Here is a 24,236-nt window from a genome sequence, read left to right as displayed (position 1 = left end):
TTAATAAATGCTCAAACAATCTTCACTATTTGCTTTTGAACTCCATTTACACAACTTGCTCAAATAATCTCCACAGATCAAGTTTATCACTATGAATGAGTTTCTAAAATTGAATCCCATATTATAATAATTATTGTTTGAATATTCATTATTTGAAATATGAAAATAGGCATATGAGAAGATATAATAATATAAAAGCATATAATAGTTATTTACAAAAAAAAATGTCATAAAAATGTATCATATTTATTATTTTTATTAAAATGATAACAAATAAAATTAAATCTTAATACATAAAAACTAATTTAACATTCTTTAAAAAAATCTTAAAATGATAAGCTGCTTCTGACAACTCCAACTATCTTTATCATTATCAAAATTAGATGGGTCTAGAAAGTAATGTCTGACCGTACAGGTGTTTAAATGGAAATAAAGCACGTTGGCAAAATTGTAATTCTGAATTTTGTTCGCATCCCCTTATTCAGCCAACCTACCCATTGGGGGTGTTGCTTTAGAAGGATATGGACCACCCTAGACGGTCACTTTAGCCATGATTTTTCCCCAAAGTTGACAAATTATAGCTACTTCCTGCAAGTACCCAGCTTGCTCATATTCACGTGTGTCTACATCTAAGTGATAATGACATCTGTAAATGGGGTTTTTTATTTTTCACATGCAGAGATAGACATGTATTCATTTAATATTTATGTTATTTAACAATTCAAAATTCATAATTCAATACTACTCTCCTTTCCCTGTTTGAAGGATCAAAAAATACAATATTCAAATTTAAATACTCATAAAAAAATAAGAATTTAAATTATAATAATAATAATTATCATAGATTTAAATATTTATTTGAACGTAAAATTTTGTTATTATTATATAAATCATCGTGTATAAAATTGATTATATGATGATTTTTTTTATGTTCAATTTGATTCATATAATTATCTTAAAATATAATATTTAGTAAATTTAAAATTTAAATTTTAATACATGTAATTCTTTTTCTTATCTATAAATTGTGATTGCAAAAAGAAATTGCAAATCATTGTTTAAATATATTTTTAATGATTTAACAAAGAGTAACAAATAATATATTAATTTCAACTTAAAAAATATTAAGATTAATTTAATTTTTATTAAAATTACTAAATATAATGTAAGAGGCGAGTTGTGTATTGATGATTTATTAAGTAAGGATTTCAATATTATGTTCATAATAATTATTTTACATTTTAAACAAGTTACTACCTACAAACCCTACAATACTAATATCAATATGTATTTTAAAATTTACATAAAAAATACAAAAATTAAAAAATAATAAATTTTTTATTTAAATTTAAAAAAAAAATTGCAACACTCCGCCAACTTGTTTTTACTTTGTATTTGAAGTATCAGTGGTAATCTTTTGGCTAATGTAAAGCGTTTGATAGCTTTTTTTTCTAGAAATTAAATCATAATTATCTAAATAATTAATTATTACATCATATTTTAAGTTACAATTATTGAATAATCAAATAATCAATTAAAAAATTAAAATATACTTAAACAAATAAATTTACACTGAAACTGTACATAACAAGACTTAGATAGCTTTTCTTTAAAGTGCTAGTGGTAACTTTTTTTTTCCCCCACAAACGTTGTTTTTGTTTATTTATCTTACCAAAGACTTGTAAAATGCATATTTGAAGTACTCCAACATATGGTCCACTATAACTATAACTATAACCATAACCATTTGGTGAAATTCAATTTTCTTTAAAGGCTCACATGCTGTAAATATTGCTGTTGGGGAAAGACAAAATTTTCATCCCCAACTTCCTTTATGATTTCGCAACTTGGCTGATAATTGTTTTCTTCTTTTTCCCTTTTGATGCTGCTAGCCTATGTATATCCAAAACATGTTTGTTGATACCTTTAGAAATATAATCATTTAAATCAATGAGTAGAGAATCAAATAGATATTTTATTTTAAAGTAAGGAATTAATTTTATTTATTCCTAAAAGTTTGAAAACTTATTTTATTTTTAAGTAAAGTTGAAGGATTTATTTTAATATTATTCATAAAGATTAATGTTACAAATGACTCCTAAATTATTATGAAATATTTAGTATGATATTTGAATTTTAAAATTTATAATGAGGTAATTAAATTATTAATTTATTAATTAATATGATATATGTTTTTAATGTAATTAACTTTTAATAATGAAACGTGACAAATAAATAAATTTTTTAGTATTATATTAAATATTTTTAAATTTCATATAATTTGTAACATTAATCGTATTAGTGAAGAAATGCTAAGGTGATGCTAACCATAGTTTATAGATCCCGCCATTCCTTTTCCTTAGCAGCATTCCTTTTTTTTTTCAGAGAAATCTTATACGATTTTGAAAGGTCAAAAAAATATATATAACAAAAAAGAGTTTTTAGTTAAGGAGATAGTGACGTACCAACCACATGGAAAGTAATGATAGCCGGAGGAAACTGAAAATTTAAGCAAAGCTTTTGCTTTCCCATTTTTAAACTATGGTTGGCTTACCAGTCGCAACAACCCTTTTTCTTCCTTTGCTTTTGCCTCAAATCTTCCCTCCCTTTACATTTTAAACTTCCATCTTCTACCGGTTATTTTTCTTCAAAACCCAAATTATCCCTTTACCTCTCCAAGTTTCCTTGAGCTTTGGCATTTCCAAGAATTCTTCCTGCCACTACTTTTCTTGGTAATCTTTTAATACTGCTCAGTGCTCTTCCCCTATGTATAAATATGGCATTTAATGCTCATACATATGCGTTCATGTTTCTTGAATGATTTCTGCCTCTGATCAGCTCATTGCTCAACTCAAAATTTTGTTGTCACATTGTTTCCTGCAGACAACTTTGATTCTGGTATCATCTTTAATGTCTATTTAATGCTATGGTGGTGGACATGTAGGCTTAAATGTTCCAGAGCCTGAAAAACTACTACCAAACATTACTGCAAAGCTTAGAGTAATCGGTGAACATTGAAGACAAAGCTTTTCAGTTATGCTCCACAGGCTCTGAAGGGTGCTCATAGAGAAGAAAGACAAAGAAATGATGTCGAAAATGGATGATTACGAAGTCATAGAGAAGATAGGGAGAGGAGCTTTTGGGGCAGCATTTCTTGTTCTTCATAAAGCTGAGAAAAAGAAGTAAGATCAGATACTCCGCCACATTTTCTCTCTACCTGGATTTCTTTTTTCAATTTTTTTTCTATATCTGTTGTAAAAGTGATGGAAAATTAAACTTGGGTGTTGGAATTTAATCTGAGAGCAATCATCTAGGAATTATGTGAAATATACTTCTGCATTAAAATGCATTTTCCACAAATCTAGGACATGTTGAAAAAATGGAGTTTTCATAGATTTTCTTTGCAACTGTATTGATACCTGTAGGTATGTGTAGGTATGTGTTGAAAAAGATTCGTTTGGCTAAACAAACCGAGAAGTTTAAGCGTACAGCGCATCAAGAGGTTAGTCTTCTGAATACTTATTTTCAGCACCAACTGCTTCCAACACATTTTTACATTTCTTTTGCATCATATCATGCTTAACGGTTTATTTTAGACTAATATTTAGTCACCTCAATACAATAGATTCCATCCCATATACTGATTTCCTTAAACCTTTCTATTTTTTTGAGTTTTGACAAATCAAAACATCCTGGTATGAGGTACCTATCTTCACACAATGTAGTGTACTCTCTATTTCTTGGCTTTTGTCTTTGAATTAGATTGGTTCTTAGTGGAGTTGAAATACCATTCAAGGTGTTTGGTCTGCAAAAAAGGAAAAAAAAACTAGCATGGAACATCTAAGGTCTTAAACATTAGGAAATGGTGATCAAGTATTTGAATAATTTTTCTGATATTTGACATAGCAATGATCTTGTGCTAACATCGAAGTTGAACTGAAGATATTGGCTCTGTAGTATAATTCTTATAGGCAAACAAATAGTTTCCATCTGACATATATGACTTTTATTTTATTTCTGGTGCTTATCAGAAGGCTATGGAGAAAGATTTTGGTTACATGGTTAAATTGTGAAATCTTATGCGAAAAATGATTCTACTTCAATTGCTTATTTCTGTTGCAGATGAATTTGATAGCTAACCTTAACAATCCGTATATCGTGGAGTACAAGGATGGATGGGTGGAAAAGGTAGCGTATTCACATTTTTGTTGATTTTCTGGATGGTTTGAGCTCATCAAACAATCAAAAGTGTTTTATTCTTGAATAAAATATGCAAATACAATTGGCATAGCAGTACCATAACTTTCCGCTTTGGATCCATTCTTCTTTTTACAGGAATCCCATCTCTGCATTGTGACAACTTATTGTGAGGGAGGAGACGTGTAAGTTTGTTCTAGATAAGAAAACATCAAAGTTAACCTTAAAAGCTCTCTGGAACGTTGGCTTAAACAAATTGACAGATTCCCACTTACAGAATAAAATTTTAAGATGATTTTTCTTTCACCCTCTTTGCTTTTTACAACTTTTTTTTTCATCTCAATTTTTTAGGCTATAAGCTGGAGTTTCAAACCATAGCAGATACAGAAAGCTGAAACATATAACTAGACTTTAGTACCAAAATTAGCTAATTATCCTACAGGCTTGCTAATATACACATTGTGATTGCAGGGCTGAGATGATAAAGAAAAGTAGGGGGACATTTCTTCCAGAAAAGGTAATGGAAATGGAATACATGAGAGAAAAAAAAAAAAGAACCTAGGGACTAGACATTTTAATTTGTCCTTAGTGCTCACCACCTCCCTTCTTCTCATCCAGAAGCTGTGCAAATGGCTAACACAACTGTTGCTGGCAGTCGACTACCTCCACTCCAACCGTGTCCTTCACAGGGATCTGAAAGTATGAAATATGAATGTTCAGTTATGTTCTGTTAATCAGAGTTCAGTTGCCATATCTTTTTCAACTAACTTTGCTTCTAAATTTTAGTGCTCCAACATTTTCCTTACAAAAGACAATAATATTCGGCTAGGTGAGAAACTCAAATTCGTGAAACTTGTATTCTCTATATTTCACTTTCTTTTACTTGCAACTGTACTTACTCATGTTAGCCTTGATATTAGGTGACTTTGGACTAGCGAAGCTACTAAACAAAGAGGATCTCACTTCAACAGTAATGGCTGCATTATCTCACGTTATCTCATAGAAACTGAGCTCCTATTACCTCTACTCTTCTCTTTCTTGTTTTATCTTCTATGGCTAGAATTCTTCTAAAACATGACCCATCAACCTTGCAAAGAACCTATTATTTCTTGACACACTGAAATTTCTCTTTTTTTCTGAGCTACTGACTTTAATTGATTAGTTTAGGCTATCAATTATTCAGGAGCTGGTTGCTGATATATGCACATTTTACTTCTATTCTGCCCAGGTTGTGGGCACTCCAAAGTACATGTGTCCAGAGCTTCTTGCAGATATACCATATGGCTACAAGTCGGATATATGGTCCCTAGGTAAGATTAATCTGACAAACTTTTTTTATTTAGGACCATGAACCTAGTGCTTGACATCCTTGGTGTTGAAATTTTCTGACAGGTTGCTGCATGTTTGAAATAGCTGCCCATCAACCTGCATTCAGGGCTCCTGTAAGTGTTGGCTTAACCTGTACTTATCAATTTTCCATTGTCCTCCAGAAAAACGTCAAAGTAAAGTTTTAGTGGCTATAATTCTTTAAACAGGATATGGCAGGACTCGTCAACAAAATCAATCGATCCTCCATTTCTCCACTCCCAACAGTGTATTCCTCTACGCTGTAAGTAGATGTTATTTTCAAAATAATTTCCAACATATAGAATATTATGCAAAATACATATCACAAGAAGTTCATAACCAATGCAAGGAAATCTTCCCAACTGCAGGAAGCAATTGATCAAAACCATGCTACGAAAGAACCCAGAACACAGACCAACAGTAAGTTCAATTATTCCATCTCTATTTCCTGTAAGAGAATTGAAATGTCCTGAAACTTGTTTTTTACTATACTTCAGGCCGCAGAGCTGTTGAGGCATCCACATTTACAACCATATCTTGCTCAATGCCATAATCTATCTCCTGTCTTTGTCCTGGTAAAGTCTGAACTAAGCATCAAGGGTAAGCCAAAAGAAAGCCCTTTTCCCAACAAATGCGACACTGGGAATCCAAAAGCTGAAAGGACAAGCCCATCAAAGGAGTTGAGAATTGTTTATGAAGGAAAAGCTGATGCATTTATGGTAGTACATCCGAATGTAAATGGTGCCAGTAGCTCAAGAACTATCTTGGAATGTACATCAAGTGCTCATCACAAAGACGCGCAACAAAAGTTCACCTCTGAACAATCAGAGATAGTGCAGGAACCATTTCAAGTTATTGAAGAGGCAGGTAGAGAAAGCAAGGATGATAATGGGAGCCGCTGCAAGAGATTGGCAATTTTGAGTGTGGATTCCACACGTATTGGTGCTCTTACTGGATGTAAAAAGGGGACAGAATTGGAGAAAAGTAGCCAGTTTGTACATGATAAGATACCTAGGTGCTGTTTACATGCAACAGAAACTCCTAACTTGTATTCAATCAGTGCTTCTCCACAAAAGACAACAGTAGCAAGTAGATGGAGACTTCCACGCGAAAATCAAGTTAGAGCAAAAGAAAATAAATTTAGCAGTTCCAAGCAGGTGAGGAAAGAAAATCTGCAAGAGCTAAGCAGAGGCACTTCTGATGACTTCTCAATAATGAGTACACTAACTATGCTGCATGATTATGAAAGAAGGATCAAACTGGATCCTCAGAGCCAACAGAGAGCAGAAGCTTTGGAATCACTGCTGGAGATTTGTGCAAGTTTACTTAGACAGGAAAGACTTGAGGAACTTGCAGGTGTGCTAAGACCATTCGGGGAAGAAGCTGTGTCATCAAGAGAAACAGCAATTTGGCTGACAAAGAGCCTAATGAATGCTAAGAACAAAATACCAGTGGATCATAGAAAAGGATAACTTAAACAATCCACCACTACATATATAGTAATTAATACCAAGTAGGTAACTTAATTGTGTTTTGAATCTGACGCAGATTCAATTTGATTCCATCTGTATTTACCTCTCACTTCAGCATCAAGTTCCTGCTGCAACATTCTTCTCGTATGTTGCTCAAAAAATGCCATGATTAGACATCTACAGACCACATTATCGGTTAATTGTACTCATATTTTGGACCAAAGAAGTTGCGGACTACATTTCAGTTGGTCATCTTAATCAAGTTCCTGTGAAAATCGTTTGCTTTGTGCCTAAAAGTTCAGCAAACAACAGAATTAACGCTAAGAAAATATATCATTGCCACTGAAATCATATAAATCCTTTCTGCTGGAAAGCAATGACTAAACAGAATACTGTAAATTTTAGTGACTCTAATTCTTGAGGGAAAAGAAACTGTCATTTTATGTCAACAACCTTTTTTTTGGCAGCTTAATTAAACTTCCTCTTGCTATAAATTATTTTATCTTCTAGTCTTTCTGTTCTTGTTTATCGCTTAGCATCATATTCTGAAATTGTCCTTCTCGTGATCATGTTTCAATGTCAATAATACTTGACACAAATTCTGCTTTGGGTACCCGTGATTTAGAGCACTAGTTGCTAAAGTCGAAAGCCTAGCAAGAACATTCATGGCAAGAACAAAAAGCCAGGGAAAAAGAGTTTGCACTAGAAAAATAACTGATGAATTCCTTATTTAGTGCAATATATATTCTTTAGTAATTGTTCAGCTTGTGATCCGATTAAGAAGAGGTGAGATATCCTTGATGCTATGACATATGGGTCTCATCTGCCCACTTACATAAGGACTGTCCTTGGCATAGCAGAAGCCAAACCATGTAGAAAATTGGCTCATGCTAAAGCCAGTCACACTGCCTAGATGCTGCAGTATTGGAACTAAAGCAATTTTGACTTGGCTTACCTTTGTACCTCTTCAATGAACGGAGATTTTTATAATACTTTGTTCCTCTTCGAGGAAACATAGTTGCACTACAATTGATCAACAATAATCAGAAATAGTTGGAGAGAGGAATTCTGATTTCAACAGATGAGTTTGTGAAATAAGTCATCCAATCTAATTTCGCCCAACGAGTGAGCCAGAACTCCAGCAACTTTTACTTGACTTGACTTGACCCCCACTAAAACCAGAACTCGTGTATTTGACCGTTTATTTTGTAAGACTGAAATCTCCAGATAACATCCATGGAACAAATGAGGGTGAGTGACTCAGATGAGTTTTAATATTTCATAATCTTCTTCAGTTAATTTCATTGGTTTTTTTTCCCCATATATGGTATGGGACAAGTGTGGTATTTATGACCAGAGTATTTGAAATATGCAGTAAAATCCATATTCTGCCATTGAAGGATGATCGGGTGGTATGATTATGTTGTAATATTATTTCCAACCTGGTCCTAGATGGAAACTACTGCTTTACTCTTGTTTAGTTGGATAAGGCAACGTATATCACTTCAACTTCATAAAACTAGCTGCTACTGCAACTGCAAGTATAGTCATCAAGGTTTGAGAGACGAGTATTTACCTGTCAAGGCAGAATCATGTTTTGAGCTTCTCTTCTTTGCCTTTGACCCTTGAGGAACAGGATCGTGCTCCATTAATTCAGAAACTCTCTGTTGCTGCCCTTTATATCTTCTTCTTCTTCTTCTTCTACTACTACCTCATTTTCAATTATCATTTCTTGTTTATTATTTTGCTAGAAGGAGCATTCTTTTGCTCACCCTTGTTATCAGCTCATCAGGCTTAAGGGAAGCCATTAGCCCTGCCCCTGCATGTAAAGTGGCAAAATTACCAAGACGATTAGTTTCTGATTCCTCAACCAAGATGCATGTCAAATTTGTCAAGTTGCAGTGCTTGCTCTTGCCTCTCTAATCTTTTTTACTTATTTAAAACCAATTTTACAGTTTGTAAAGATGAAGCAATTAATGTTGGGTAATGATTGAAAATTTAGGTTTCCTTGGTAGGTTGGTTGCACAAAATATATATAACAAATGATTTTTTTTATACATGGAGGTTGAATGGTTGATTATTAGGTAATGAAAGTAAATGACACATTTAACTATTACATCTTAATTTTTTGTTTCAAACAAATATTATATAATTGTTGATGACGATAAATTAAATTACCAAATCAAAATTTTATTCCTTTGTATTAAATTAACAAATACTATATATTATTTATCAATTAACACATTTAATGCAAAATTACTATAATAGTTTAAAAAAATAAAAATTATCTTTTTCACTAAAAAATATTTAATTTTTTTATACTTAAAACTAAAATAGATTGAACGCTATTCGTTGAAACTAAACTCTGTTTATTAAAATTAAAAATTTAATATTTTATTAATAAATCACATAAAAAAATCAATCTTTTTCCTATAATTAAAATTTATTCTTGGAATTACATTATCAGCTAGTAGTATAAGTAACCAAAAGTAAGAATTTCCTTACCTATGGTTTCATCTAAGTTCTAAGAATAGCTTTCTTTTAAAAAAATTTAAGCTCTTAAAATATTTATTTACTCTTTCTATTTCTAATTCTTTTAGTACAGCTTTCCAATTATTATTAATTGAACTTAACAAGATCAATAATTATTATGTTAAATATTTTTTCTAAAATCTAATTTATTCATTGAATTATGAGCCTTGAACTATTTTGAATTTGAAAACACCAAATTTGTCAAGCAAAAGGGGATGCGGGACAAAAACAAAAGCAAAATAATTGTACGGAAAAAAGAAAAGGACAAATGCAATTGAAAGAAATTAGTTGAAAGCGAATACAAGGAGAAGGTGACCGTTGGGATCCAACGGCTAGTTTTTAATCAAAAGTTTATTAAGCATAATTATCTCCATTAATCATCATCGCTGTCAACCGCTGGCCTTTTCATCTTCCGCCACGTGTCCTCTGCGCGGTCCCCCAACCCCATATTGCGGTTACGTCACGCTGAGAGACGACTCTGATGCTTCTAAAGAGTGCATCTTTGTCTTCTTTTGACCGTGTGATGATGAACTTTCACTCATAAATCAACGGTTAAAAGTGAACAATCTCCGAAGGAAATGTCGCACGCAAAATGCTTAAACGTAAACCCCAAAGAACTTTAGGGACCACAACAAAAGCTGACCTGTTTCTCTGTGGTCGGTGGTCCCCAAAAACATTAATTAGTTGAATTAATCAACAATTTTAAAACGTTCAACTAAAGATTAGAGATTTTAGCGATGGCTATAAATATGACGAATCTTCACTCCGTCTTTTGTAACAAATCTCCCAATTTCCACTACAATTTTCTCTTCTTCGTTTTTTTTTTTTCAGAAAATGGCTCACGTTAGCATCAACTGCGCATTTTTGTACATTTTCTTCGCAGCGGCTCTTCTCTCATTGGGTGTTATGAGAGCCCAAGATAGCGAGCTGGCACCGTCACCATCGCCGTCGATTGAAGCTGGAGCTGGATCTTTCGTCACAGTCCCTTCCACTGCCGTTTGGTCATCATTGCTCTTCTCAGTTCTTGCTCTTCTTCGGCATTAAATATTATTTACTTTTATTATGGTTAATTATTTTTTATTTGACTTGTTGTGAGACTTCGACCGAGAAAATGAGAGCGAGGACGGTGGTGGTGGTTATGTGTTTGGATTATTATTTTGGTCCCTGATTTTCAGTTAGGGATCTGAGTGCAATATGAAATTATTGTGATGATAAAAAAGTGGTCTATATTTCTAATATTTTCTCCGCTTATAGTGTTTTTATTTGTTAAAAATTATTTTAAAGTAGATATTTAATAAAAAATGTACTTTAATTTTATTATCAGTATGAACAAATAATACATATTATCTCAAATGAGAAACTTGTAACTTTAAGTGAAAATTTGTTAAAAAAAAAAAAGAAATATTACCTGATGTCAAAAATTCATTCAATTCAAACTCTTGATGTATAGACAAAAAAAAAAAAAACCTAATTTCTATTGATTCAAAACCAACAACTTATTATTTACAAAAACATTTAAAAAAAAAACTGAAAATGGATTTTTTAAATATATAAAAAATATAGTCATAATTGATATTTATGAATGAAGAGTTTAAATAAATACATAAAAAGAACATATATTCACAGTAACAACTTATATTTGTTTCATGGATTTTTTGCCACTCAATGGATATAAATCTAAATTTAAAATAACATTAAATATAAAATATATTCATCCACTTCAACAATCACGTAATCTGTTAATAAAATATTAAATTTTTAATTTCAATTATCATGATTCAATGCTTGATATTTTAAAATTTGAAAAAAAAATTCATCCATAATTAATCTAACTTCATAGATATGATACATTTATAAATGATTAAATTCATAAATAATTAATTACATATAACTTAAAACAAATATAATATAAAATATTATTTATGACTACTGTGGTAGTAAAAAAAACCCCTTGCAAGGATAACTTAAATATAATGTATAAAAAAAATCAAATTTGAAGATAATTTTAAATTTAAAGTAAAAAAGATTTATTGTTTATTCCTTAAAAGAATTTTAAATTTAATATGCTTAACTCCAATTAAAAATCTCATTAAGTTAGTATTTGGTACAAGATGAAAATTTCAAAAATCATAATGGTCTGTATATGGTGATTAAATTATTATGTTTGGTAAACACTTAGTAATCTTATGTGATAAAAATCTTGAATCATTGAGAGTGATTAGATCATTATCTTAGAAGGTAATCTAATTTCTATCCAAAAGAATAAGAAATTTTTATCACTAAAATAAGATGATATGTAAAATTAGTAATAATCAATATTACTAATTTAATATGTGAATTAAAAGTTTGATTTCTATTAAAATTGTAATTATTTTATATTATAAAATTTTATTTTCAAACTAATATTCGTTAATAATAAGTTAAAAAATAATTTGTATATATATATTTTACTTTTTTTAATGTTTCACATATAATATAATGTCTTAATTTTTTTTTATGATTTTAATAAATTAATTTTATTTTCTAATTCAAATGTTTTTTTTTTACATAATTTAAATTTAAAAATTAATTTACTTAATAATCAAATATATTTAATAAGTCAATTATATTTATTGTAAAATAAATAAAATATTACTATATTTTATGAATTATTATCTTTAAACAACATTTAAATTATTAACATGTGTAATTGTTATAATAAAAAAGATTATTTTTATATTTTTGAATAAAATAATTTTTAATTTTTAATAATATCTTTAATTCGAATGAATTAATAATTATTAATCAAACAAAATAATTTCATATCATGAGTGATAAGGTTACTTGGTGATTACATTACCATGGTAATGTTGAAAATGATACCAAATATTATCTAAATTATAACTAATCCATTTATAATTTTATCTTATTAGCAAATGACAGCACTACTAATTATTTTTTAATTTTTTAATTTTTACTATTTATTGATATTCACAACATGTAATATGTAATCTTATATTCAAATTAATTAAATTTGAGTCTCAAACGTAAAATTTACATAGCAATACATAAGCTAATTTTAATGTTTCTATTACATTACTACTATTATTGCATTATATTGTATATAATGTATAAATTTAAATATGTAAATTAAAAATTAAATTGAAATTAATAACTAATTTTATTATTATTGTATTACATATAATAAAAATATATAATAATAGGTAATTAAAAAATTTATTAAATCTATAACTAATATTAACCATATTATGTATACTCTTTACTCGGTTCATTTTTTCAACACATGTAAGAAAACCATATCATTTACTCACTCCATTTTCATAACTTCTGTGAACTATTTACTCAGCCCATTCTTCTAAAACAATAGTGAAGCCCATATGCTTAATAATTAATTATTAATTAATAAAACCAATTAAATTTTGTCAAATATCTTTAAGAGATTGTTTTAATTATATAGTATTGATATTTAGATGTTCCACTTTCCATTTAAGAAAAATAAAATTTTTTTTTGAATGATTAAATAATATTTTGAGTGAAAAATAAGTAATAGCACTATACTCATTTTTATACGCAGTAAAAATTTAGAAAATGATCCAGTTACCATTTTATTAAAAAAAAATGTTAAAATAAAACTAATAAGGGAGGATCATCAAACTTATCCGAAATCGAATAATTCCAAAATTCCAAAATTTAACTGATTCAAGTGCGATTTAAATCCAAATTATCTTATTTAATTGCCACTTTGGCATTGACCCCCATTCAAATAAAACCTAAAAAAAAGCGTGGAACAGACAAAAATCAAATGACGCCGAAGATTAGAGTGAAATTGGGTTGAATTGGGCCTTAAGCCCGTATCGTGGTCGTAGGTCGGGTCTTCCCAATCCTGATAACAGATTCCGAAAGAGGGGCTTGCTTCGACATTGGAGTCGTAAGAAGAGTGGGAGAGAAAGGAATCCAGCAAATAATATATACATATATATATATATATGTACGTATATGAAATTAGCAAATCAAAATATTAGTATTAGAAAAGTAAAAGCAAGCACTTGTAAAATACAATTGGTTGAAGTTAGGTATAGTCTGCGGAGCAAGAAAATGGTCGTTAACACTTGACACCCATGCCTAATACCCTCCATTTAGCACCCTTTTTCTTCAACCATCTCTTTCTTTTTCTGTAATTATTCCTTCTCTTCTGCATTACTTACGTGTTTGTCTTTCGCAATTGCTCATTTTTGTTCCTATTAGTATCTTCCTGACCATATATTTATATTTTTGGGTAGTCAAATATCAGTCCAAAACTCAAAACTCTCCAAAAATTATCATTCTCCCACTGCCACATCAACCCTTTACCATAGAGAAGCAAATTTTCCATGGATTCTCAGGTTATGGTGGCGCTTGCTCTCTCACTTGTGGGTGGATTCAGTACTTCTCTAGGTTAGATACCGGTCTTTTCTTTTTTTCCCTTTATTTGTTTTACTTATGACATATGTGGTTCTGGGTACTTTTAACTGTGTGTTTTTGCCCTTTCTTTTCCTCTTTCTTAGTTGTAAGTTTTTGACTTTTTAGGTAAATTTGTTGTATGTGAGAAGCAGTGGTACATTTTAGAAGTCTATGAATCAGAACACAACTTCTAACATTTGTTTCTTGAATTTCATGTGAAACTGAAAAATATACCTGATTGTAGGCAAACAGCATGCAATGGCCTTCTTCTGCTAAAGTTCCAATCCTTCAAAATGATAATATGAATTACACACGTTGGCAATTCGTACACAGTCATAATGTTTTGTCCGAGCTATTGTTGGTGCATCGTTTAACCATAAAATTTTCTTGCAGAGAACTCCTTGAGGATTTACGAGCAGAAAATTTCCTATTTTAATAGTATTCTATTCAAGTTTTAAAGGATTAAATCCCAAACAAAATAAGAAATGCTTTTATTTGTTGTATTTCATAGGGAGATTTTGAACTCCACATTTACTGATCTAGGTGGTGTACAATGAGAAAGACTGTCAGAGAACATATACCCTGTTTATTGCAGGAAACATTTGCTGTTTTGTGATAAAAGAAAAAGGAAATAGATAGCTGATTCTGAATATATCTCTGATTAACCTCTAGCATTTGTAGTTAGATATCTGGCCAGATTTGAAGCACTTGATTTCTTATAGAAAATGAGGTGCCTTGTTCTGCTCAGCTGCTGCTTTCTGATAGAAAACATGAGAATGTTTTTTGCTTTAATACTTATCCGGCAAGCGCCCATGCATCTCTGTTATCTCAATCATCACCCTTGGTTTCACTGATGGCTAAGACTTGATTACCAGATGAAGTGCAAAGTTTTTGATTGTCGAATACTTGGTCTCTAATATATTTGTTTAGTTAATAACATCATTACGTTATACTCCAAAGTTCTGTAGATAATTTTAACACTTAAGCCCAAAACAATATGTTATTATCTCCAATTGTATAACCTCTTTGTTTCCCCTGTTTCGTTTTCTTCTTTACTTAGTTATTTGGTGTTCATTTTTCAGACAATAAATATATGCAATTAATTCCAGAAAAGTTTTGCTATTTATTCTAACAGCATGTCCATCATCATTGAACAGGTGCTCTTATTGTAATTGTTAATCAAGCTCCTAATTTGAAAATGCTTGGGCTTTTACAGGTAACGCCACAAGGTCTAGTTCCAATGCTGAAAGCTGAAATCCTTTACTTATTTTTCAACTACTTCCTGATGCTAGAACATTCACTGTTAAATTTATACTATTGAATTTTTTGAGTACTAACTTTTGCATCCTGCTAATAATTAAGTATTGAATCCTTTTTTTTTTATTGTATATCTGGAAAAAGTGATGCATGATTTTTTCAAAAGATGTTAATTCTACAGGAGTTAAAAGGAAGATGATGTATAAGAAAAAAAAAAACTTTAACTAGCATAGGCTAGTGTAGTAGAATAACTAAAATTTTAAAATACTCTTGTCTGAATAAATTAAGTTGGTTCTAGCCTTTTAACATTTTAAACTGATTTTCATTGAACATATTCTATTTATGTGATTTCCAAAATAACATAAACACATCAAGAAAATTTGAATTATTAAAATTTTTCAACGCGTAACAAATGTCATCTTGTTTAGCAGAGTCTCATTTGTTCTAGGAATTTTATTTGCTTAGCTGCTTGTTTTTCCCCATTTATCTTTTTATGCTTTATTTTTCAAGTTCTTCTCGGTTAAAATTTTCCCAGTTTATATTTATTTAATCCAAGAATGCTAGGTAATATTTTAAAGAGCCAGTTAAAGTTAATGCCTTCTGTATATTGAGCTTTTTTCTTTTGTTTTAAGAAATAGATACATTGTAAGCAGATATCTTGTCTAACACTCTGGCGTCTCCTTGCAGGGTTTTGCTGCTGGTCTAATGTTGAGCATATCATTCCTTGATTTGGCTCATAATGCTATGAACTCAATTGGGTTTTTGAAGGGCAACCTCTGGGTTAACTATATCTTATGAGTTTCATTCTAATTGCCATGTATAACTTCTATTCCATGGTCCGTTTGTGTTTTCTCTGAAGTTAATTGTTATTGCTGAAACAATGCAGTTTTTTGCTGGTGTTGTCTTCTTTGCCATGGTTGCCAATTTTATACCAGAACCAACACATTTTCAGCATTCTGAGGTGAAAAGCAAAAAGGTTTGCATGATATTTATGTGTTATTACTGAATGATTGTTCCAAATTGGCATGTGAAGCATCTGTATTTACCCAAAAGTATTGAACTGTGTATCGACTGTTTGATAATGCACTTGAGAGCAGAAAAATGGTGATGAAGGGGGCAAGGACATGGTGAAAAAGCATCGCCGCCAGGTTTTCTTTAGTGGAATTATTACAGCAATAGGTAAAACTGTTTTGTAGACATGTTTCAAATCTATTGCTGCACCAATTATGGCGTATTTGATAATAAACCATGCATGAAATTGGCTACTATAGTTGATTAACTTAATGTGTATTTGACTGATATAGCTTCAAATAAAGGTCATAGGTCATAGGTTTTGTTATCTAATATGATCAAATTTTGGTTTTCCATGATAAATTATAAAATTCCTTTTTTGCTTCCACTTTCCATCAGTGTGGATGAGTGGTTGAAGATGGCAACATGATGTTCAACACATGAAGGCCTGTTCTTGTGTTGTTGTTATGCCAAATTAGGAAAGCATAGAGTGAAGCAGTTGGTACTTGCTACAATATCTTTGATTGCTTTTATTTTGTTGGCCTAAATTTTGTTTTTACTGATGGGTGCTTGATTTAACTTTTGATTCCAGTAATGCTTACTACTAGTACAGTCCTCCTCTGCTTTAAATATTGTATTATAAATAGTTTGAATTAAACTTAGCTGCTCAAATATTATATATAAAGCTTTGACAGTTTGTATTATCAAGGGATGAGGGATCTAATATCTTAGCTCTTTTTGGTTCCTTTTATTTGGTTTAGCCTATTGCCTCTTACTAACCATAAGAACTGCTCATATCAGTCTGATTGACTGAACTTTTTCCTTTTATAAATGGCAGGCATAAGCTTGCATAATTTTCCTGAGGGGATGGCAGTTTTCCTTGGATCCATGAAGGTAGTCCCAACCTATTTTTTCTGAGACTATCAAGTAAAATTTATAACACCAGATGCTCTGCAACTAAAATATGTTGAGATTGAAGCAAGAATAGCTTAACTTTTCAAATATTCTTAAGTGGTTAATTTAGCAGTCTTTTTTTTTTTCAAACTCGACAAGCAGTTTTCTTGAATGATAAATTTACCTTTCTATGGTTGTTAATGGTTGTTGATGCAGCATTCTGAATGTCTTTTTCTTAAATGTTATTGACTTAAACACCATTATTATTTAGTGATTTTCTATGATTCCATATTATTGATGCGCCAAGGATGACAATTTAACTATTCATTATTTGATTTGAACTGGGTATTTCAAATTTCATTTATGGCAATGAAGATCATCTATTTCTTAACTTTCTCTCTCCGTTTCTCTTTGGGAGTGGTATGGGCTCTTAAGCTTATAAAGTCTTGGAACTCACACCAGAAGAAGCTATCCATCTTAATAATAAATACTAAATATAAGTTCCTAATGAATCCCAAAAGGACCGTTACAGCATAGAACTGCTTTGTTTGATTGGGTTGATTCTGATGCCAATTATAACTTCCCCTCCCACTCCAAAAAGAAAAGCTAAATGGTACCATGCCAAGTGATATATGATGGTAAGCAATTTATTATTTTATGGCAGTAATTTCCATATAAAATTCAACAGAGTTATGGATGTCTTAAAGTGGGAACATATTGCTTACTAGAAAAATAATTTTGGTATTAAACTTTCTACTGCATTCTTTCGTTTCAAAGGAATATCTTCTTGATGCAAGCAAACTTGATGGTTAGAATGTTTCATTCTTGTTGGCTAGTAGAAGCTACTAATTTACTCTAGGAAGTGTTGACTTGATATAAATTTGTCATTGAGAACCCACATTGTTTTATATGTATGCTAATGAATCTCTTTGCTTGCCTATATATTTCTCTTGTAGGGTCTTCGTGTTGGTCTTAATTTAGCTTTGGCCATTGCTTTGCACAACATCCCAGAGGTACATATTTTTAAATCCAGTAATTTTTAAACTGGCCTTGAAGGCAGCTACTTAAGTAGCCAGTTCCCAGTTTTGCTAGTTCAGAATAAATTATGTTTTCTTATTAAAAAATATATTGAATTTGGTGATGATGACAATAATTTGCATTTTGGTAGATTGTTTAACAACTGATTTATCAACTACAAGGGCAAGGTTTATAATCTCATAACTTGCAAAAAAAATTTTTAAATCTTGTTTTAACAAACAGGAACCAGTCTAATGCATTAAGACTTTTGACCTCTTGTTAAATGGATTCCAGACCTTACAAGGTACAAGAGGCCTCTCCAACCAGTTGAACTGGCCAGTCTGGTCTGAAGTTCAGAAAACTTCTTAAATCACTGCTGCTTACACATGTTAGGTTTCTTGGATGTTGTATACAAAATTGGGCTGCATTTCTTAAACCAGTATATGTGTGCATGTTGGGGAGAGAGAGAGAGAGAGAGAATTTGTGTGTATGTGTGTGGTTGAACTATTTTATAAATTGATAAAAACTGAATTGGTTATGCATACACGTGCTATCTTCTGATTTATATATGTATATATATATATATATATATATATATATAAGGGAAGGATCAATTTACACCAAAAAAGCTTTACACCTTTTTACATATTTTTCTAACCATTGATTTTAATAGATTCAATGGATAAGATTAAATCATTTTTTTCTTTTTGATTTGTCTCTATCATCCCTTGAATCTATTGAAATCAATGGTTAGAAAAAGGTGTAAAACTTTTTTGGTGTAATTTGATCCCTTCACACACACACACACACACACACACATATATATATATACATATAAAATTATTAAGTATTTTGTTTTGTCTTAAGTTCTTTATGTTCATTTTACAGGGTGTTGCTGTTGCACTTCCCATTTATTTTGCTACACAAAGGTGAGAATTTATTGAGACGTTAATCAATTTAGTTTCTTGAAAATCCACGTATAGGACCCAAAGTTAGAATTAGGGACTTTCAACTTGGAGGTTGTAGGTCTGAATTTTGAGGATGTGAGGATGGGGTTTATGGAATGGGAAGGACCTATATCCCTTGTGGATCTAGGACATCTAACAAAAAGATCCATTGTGAAAAAGTCATTTTTTTTTTCATTTATTTATTTTCTTCTGCCCTTTGCTAAGTACCATAGGCCGCCAAAATATTTTGCTTGGCTCAGGGTGAAAGATTGGTACTTGATGAGAAGGTGTATACCGGGTATAATGATTGTGGAACTATGTCTAAGTGTAAGGGTTGGCAATATGATGTCAAGATGGTGGTCCTAGGTAACGCCAGTGGTAAGGAGTAGGGGTGTAAATGATATATCAATGTTTACAAGCTACTAGGACTCAGATCGGATAAAACTTGAATTCAATTCGGTCATTGTTGAGTCAAGCTCGAGTAGCTCGACTTATCGAGTGAGCTGAGTTCAGGCATCCTAATATCTAACTCAAGTAGTTCACAAGCCTAATTGAGCTTTTAAATTTTAATATATTTTTATTATTTTAATTAAAAAATTACTACTTTACCTTTGTATATATCAATTCAAGCTCGAATTCGAGTTCGAACGCATAATTGAGCTTGAAATCGAGCATGAGAATCAAGTTCATTTTTATTGAACGAGCCTAATTGAGCGAGTTTCAGTAGCGTGATTTTTATCTCGAGTTGAGCTCGAGCTTGAAAATTAAAATTCGATCGAGCTCGAAAGTGAATTTTGAGTTGAACTCGAGCTTCTCACTTTTTCATCTCGGCTCGGCTCAATTACACTCCTAGCAAGGAGGCACTAGTCCTAACTTTAACTGGACAGTCCTGAGTATTATAGGTGGTGATAGAGATTACAGTGAGAGCAGTAATGCTGGTGTTCAAGAAGATACTTGTGATTGGTTTCTAAATTTATTGTAGGGATGGTGAAGAAATTCTCATTAATGACAGTACCATATGTTTTGTTGATGATCTCAATATTAATACTTTTTAAGTTCTGCATTAGTAGCTTTGCTTTTTCTCAGATCTACTTTTTTTTTTTTTGACTTCATACAAGTACTTTGTGTTTTGGGGAAGTTATGGAAACTCCTTTCGAATGTAGTTCAACCATTCTTGTTTATTGTCCATGTCACTGCAAGCTTTTCCCATCTATTCTACGGTACAGTCATTCAATAATGGCAGTGTCTTCATCACCTGCCATGATAATTGGATTAAATTGACTGTTCTGGTGTGGGCATTTGCATTGTGAGTTGTTGGATGAGCTGTATGCTGTTAAAGTGGTCTTTCCATTTTTAAGTATGTAAACAATTAGAACTTTTTGTATGATGAAATTGTTAACTGTTTTGTTTGTATTATTTGGCAGCAAGTGGCAGGCATTCAAATTGGCTACACTTTCTGGTTTTGCTGAGCCTCTTGGTGTTGTAATTGTTGGTAAGTGAACTGCCTTTTCTCGAAGTACCAGAAAAAGATTAAAAAAGGTAAAAAAATAAAAAATAAAACTTAAAAATTCCCACTATAGAAAGAAAATGAAAATAAGAATTAGAAGGTTTTCTTTTAAGGAAGCTTGAAGTCTTTCGGTGAAATGCTCTTTTAACTGAAATGTTAAACGTTGGTCATGAGTTATAAACCGCAATATTGTGAAAGCACTGTGAGCTATCTGGACTAAAGACCCTCTTTCATTTTTTGTATATTGGGAAAGTTTTAATCTTATCTTTTTCTATTTCTTATTTTGATATGATTTGTATTTAGGTCTGAATATAATCTGTATTGTCAAAGTTCATGGTGGATTTAGAGCCTGTTTGCTTGCAAGATTTTGTTCCCTATAAATGTCAGACTATCCGGCTGTTGATTTGACTTTTTCCTTGCACTACAGCTTATCTATTCCCAAGGAGCTTAAATCCTGAAATTCTTGAGGGCTTGTTAGGATCAGGTTTGTAGTACCATTGATTGCTCTGATCCTATCTGATTGTAGAAAAATGAATACAGAATCTGGAATCTACTTCCTAGCTCTCTGATATCATCTTGTGATAATCTTTTACTCTAAATTTATATTAAAATTTCAGTTGGTGGGGTGATGGCCTTCCTAACATTACACGAAATGCTGCCATTGGCATTTGATTATGTGGGGCATAAGCAAGCTGTCAAGGCTGTTTTCTTTGGAATGGCTTTCATGTCTGCAAGGTAATAAAATTCATAGTGAACCATGTGCTGTTTCAAGAAACGGCTCGAAACTTCATGTTTTCATTGCTTAGCTCATATAGACATGCAGTTCAAATTCTGGTTTATCTTAAGGAAAAATTAAATATGCATGAAGCGTGTTTTTAAACTCATAAATGTTGGGCAACATCTTAACTACTTGGCCCATGGGGAAAGGAAATTTTAATTCAGGGAAGCACATCATATCCACAATAGCTAGGGGAAAAGAAAAAAAAAAAAACATTTAGCAGAACTACATGGTAGATTGTACTTGTTAAATCATGTGGATTTATATGTTGGTTCACCTAATTGCATTTAATTGTTTATATTTTTTATTTATTGTTTTTTTTTTCCTCATGAACTTACCATTTACATATCTTTTCTACGGTTTTGCAAGCAGCCTATACTTTCTTCAACTGAGCATACCTGAGGACATTGGCTTGTAGCTTCTTTCCATGTGCCAATCAACAAAATGTTGTGAATTCCTTAACCACTGTGTCTGCATTTCGCATACAATATTGATGGTTTTCTCTGATATTTTAGCCAGATGCTCTGGGAAGATCTTAAGCACAAGGATGAAGGGGCCAATATGTAATGTACAAAATATCGATTTATTTCTTTAACAAACTGAAGATTGGAAAGGAAAGAAAGAAAAAGAAAATAAATTTTTATGGATCTTGTTAAAGAAAATGTTAGGTATGGATCTTTATGGCAGGTCAGGAAGTCTTGATTGTAGCCCTCTGTTTAACCATGGATAACCCTGGTCGACAATCCGAAACAATTAATAGACTTGTGAGGTAAGAGTTGGCTACAATGACCTTAACTATTTATCATTGTTCCCTGGAACTTCCAGTTGTTAATGCTTGACCGCCTATGCAAAATAAGTCCATTTTTATGGAAAATTAAATGAAACTATTGTATCGCGTAATTTCACACCATTCAATGATGAGCTAAAATTCGGTGTGAAAGACTTGTTACTGCGTTTGAAGTCAAAAATCAATTGGCTGAGTGCAGTGGGAAGGATTCTCAGCGTGCCTACGGTGCCTTAGCCATGTTAGAAATGGAAATGAGGTAATAATGAAAGATTATTCAAAATTTGACCTTAAGTTCCATATTTTTCCCTTACGAAAGGGAAACGCTGCATATGTAATAGAACATCATTCTATTTTCTTGGATATGGATTTCCTCAAACAAAAATCTCATCAACAGAGTCATGGGTGGGATCAAAGCTGTCTACTCCCATCTTTCCTTTCGTAGGAAAAGTAAGCTTTTGACTGGATAAAGCAAAAGTGAAGATAGAAAAAGAGGGAGATAACCGGCTTGGTGACATGGCATGTCTCAATGGCACAACCTACCCACATGGAATGCCGTGTCTTACTCATTCCATACAAAAATAACATTTAGACTAAAGTAGTTTAGATTTGATAGGATTTAAGATTGAAACAGCAAATGTCCAACAATTGAAAATGAAAATGAAAAATGTGTAAACGTTTAGGATTAAAAGTATAGTTATCTCTAAAATAAACAATGAAAATTGAAAATTTTAGTTGTAAATATCTTTATCACAAAATCTTTCAACCTAACCCCTTGTATCTCTAATTTTTCTTAAGAAAGATAATGCTTATAATTATATATATATATATATATATATATATATATAAAAGTCAAAATTTTTGAAAAAAGAAAAATCTAATGTGGATAATCTATTATTTTGCTATGTACAGTTTTAAACAAATGCCATGTATCATACATTTAATTATTTTGATTTGATTTGATTTAAATTTTAAAAGGTTTTATTTCATATAATAAATTATATTTATTTCCTTTTATATTTTAAGTTGACTTACATTTTTAATTCATGTGTCATACAATATTACTTTGGAGCCATTTAGAATCAAAATGTGGAAAATGAATCAGATTCAAATAGGAAAGAATAACCATAATAATTCCAATAATATTTATGGGCATACAAATTTGAATGAATTGTCATCTAAAAATTATTGCAAAATCCTATTGTAAATATATAATTTTTTCTTTTTTATGGTCAAATGCATTAAATATCTATATTTATACATATTTTAAAAATTTTAAGGTGGCAAATTTCATCATATTTTAATAACAAGTGAAAATAGATTAATATAAAATATTTTTAAAAAGTTACAGATACAAAAATTGAGTTTTAAAAATTGTGGATAAAATAAAAATATTGAACAAAGGTTATAAATGAGTGATGCAATTTAATCAGAAAAATATGCATGACAACTCTTTGTATTCAGAAGTACTAGAAATGTAGATGTTTGGCTTAAAGTTAATTAACTTGTAAAATTTTGCAGTTTCCAAACTTTTTTTCTGAAAGCTCTTATAAACAAAATGTGTTTATCAGATAATGGATGTTACTTTGCAAATTTACACACATAAATCAGCAGATCCAACTAAATAACTACAAAAATAAATAATATTATATATTTCAAAATATTACTTATATTAATTTTTCAAAAAATTATTCAAAATATTATTTTTCAAAGTTGAGTAAAATATTAAAATAAAATGATAAAAATAATTCACTCTTATATTTAATGCATCGTCGTTATTTAATGAATTAAATAATTTTAAGAAATTATCAAATACTTTGACAATAGAATTTTTAGGTTTTATAAGTGGAGTTAAAAGGATGATACAATATACATACTCTTTACGATATATTTTAAAAAATAAAAAAATAGTATGTGTTAGTTTTTTAATTCCACTTATATAGTGTAAAATTTTTTTAATTTTACATATTTTTTAACTCTCGATTTCAATAGATTCAATAGATGAGATTAAACAAAATTTTTTTCTATTTTTACTTATCTTTATCATTTCTTG

The 24,236-nt window shown here is 30.8% G+C and overlaps 2 protein-coding genes across 6 annotated transcripts; both read left to right on the top strand.

Moving 5' to 3' along the window:
- Positions 1-2,593: 2,593 nt before the first annotated feature.
- On the top strand, positions 2,594-7,291 carry NEK5 (Serine/Threonine kinase catalytic domain protein). Of its 4 annotated transcripts, none has more exons than XM_022876387.2 (14): positions 2,594-2,732; positions 2,945-3,182; positions 3,436-3,502; positions 4,123-4,188; positions 4,336-4,382; positions 4,669-4,714; positions 4,816-4,896; positions 4,984-5,026; positions 5,118-5,167; positions 5,426-5,507; positions 5,590-5,639; positions 5,733-5,806; positions 5,913-5,964; positions 6,042-7,291. In XM_022876387.2, the coding sequence occupies exons 2-14, from the start codon at positions 3,085-3,087 to the stop codon at positions 7,014-7,016; spliced, it is 1,731 nt and encodes a 576-aa protein (XP_022732122.2). In that variant the 5' UTR covers positions 2,594-2,732; positions 2,945-3,084; the 3' UTR covers positions 7,017-7,291. The 4 variants fall into 4 exon arrangements, with proteins under 4 accessions (XP_022732122.2, XP_089618231.1, XP_089618233.1 ...); XM_089762105.1 differs by having other exon boundaries at positions 2,884-3,182; XM_089762107.1 differs by lacking the exons at positions 5,913-5,964; positions 6,042-7,291 and having other exon boundaries at positions 2,884-3,182; positions 5,733-5,810.
- Positions 7,292-13,584: 6,293 nt separating this feature from the next.
- On the top strand, positions 13,585-22,231 carry LOC111285877 (zinc transporter ZTP29-like). Of its 2 annotated transcripts, XM_022875522.2 has the most exons (13): positions 13,585-13,722; positions 13,829-13,982; positions 15,146-15,204; positions 15,933-16,025; positions 16,132-16,221; positions 16,343-16,424; positions 17,095-17,150; positions 18,107-18,163; positions 19,056-19,096; positions 20,539-20,606; positions 21,049-21,105; positions 21,239-21,356; positions 21,772-22,231. In XM_022875522.2, the coding sequence occupies exons 2-13, from the start codon at positions 13,919-13,921 to the stop codon at positions 21,815-21,817; spliced, it is 831 nt and encodes a 276-aa protein (XP_022731257.1). In that variant the 5' UTR covers positions 13,585-13,722; positions 13,829-13,918; the 3' UTR covers positions 21,818-22,231. The 2 variants fall into 2 exon arrangements, with proteins under 2 accessions (XP_022731257.1, XP_089618229.1); XM_089762103.1 differs by having other exon boundaries at positions 13,593-13,982.
- Positions 22,232-24,236: the final 2,005 nt, after the last annotated feature.

Source organism: Durio zibethinus, chromosome 6, assembly GCF_047325235.1.
Source record: "Durio zibethinus cultivar Kanyao isolate XHJ-2024 chromosome 6, ASM4732523v1, whole genome shotgun sequence".
NCBI classification, from domain to species: Eukaryota; Viridiplantae; Streptophyta; class Magnoliopsida; order Malvales; family Malvaceae; genus Durio; species Durio zibethinus.
Note: the sequence above shows the minus strand (reverse complement) of the source record. Positions and strands in the feature narration are given on the sequence as shown.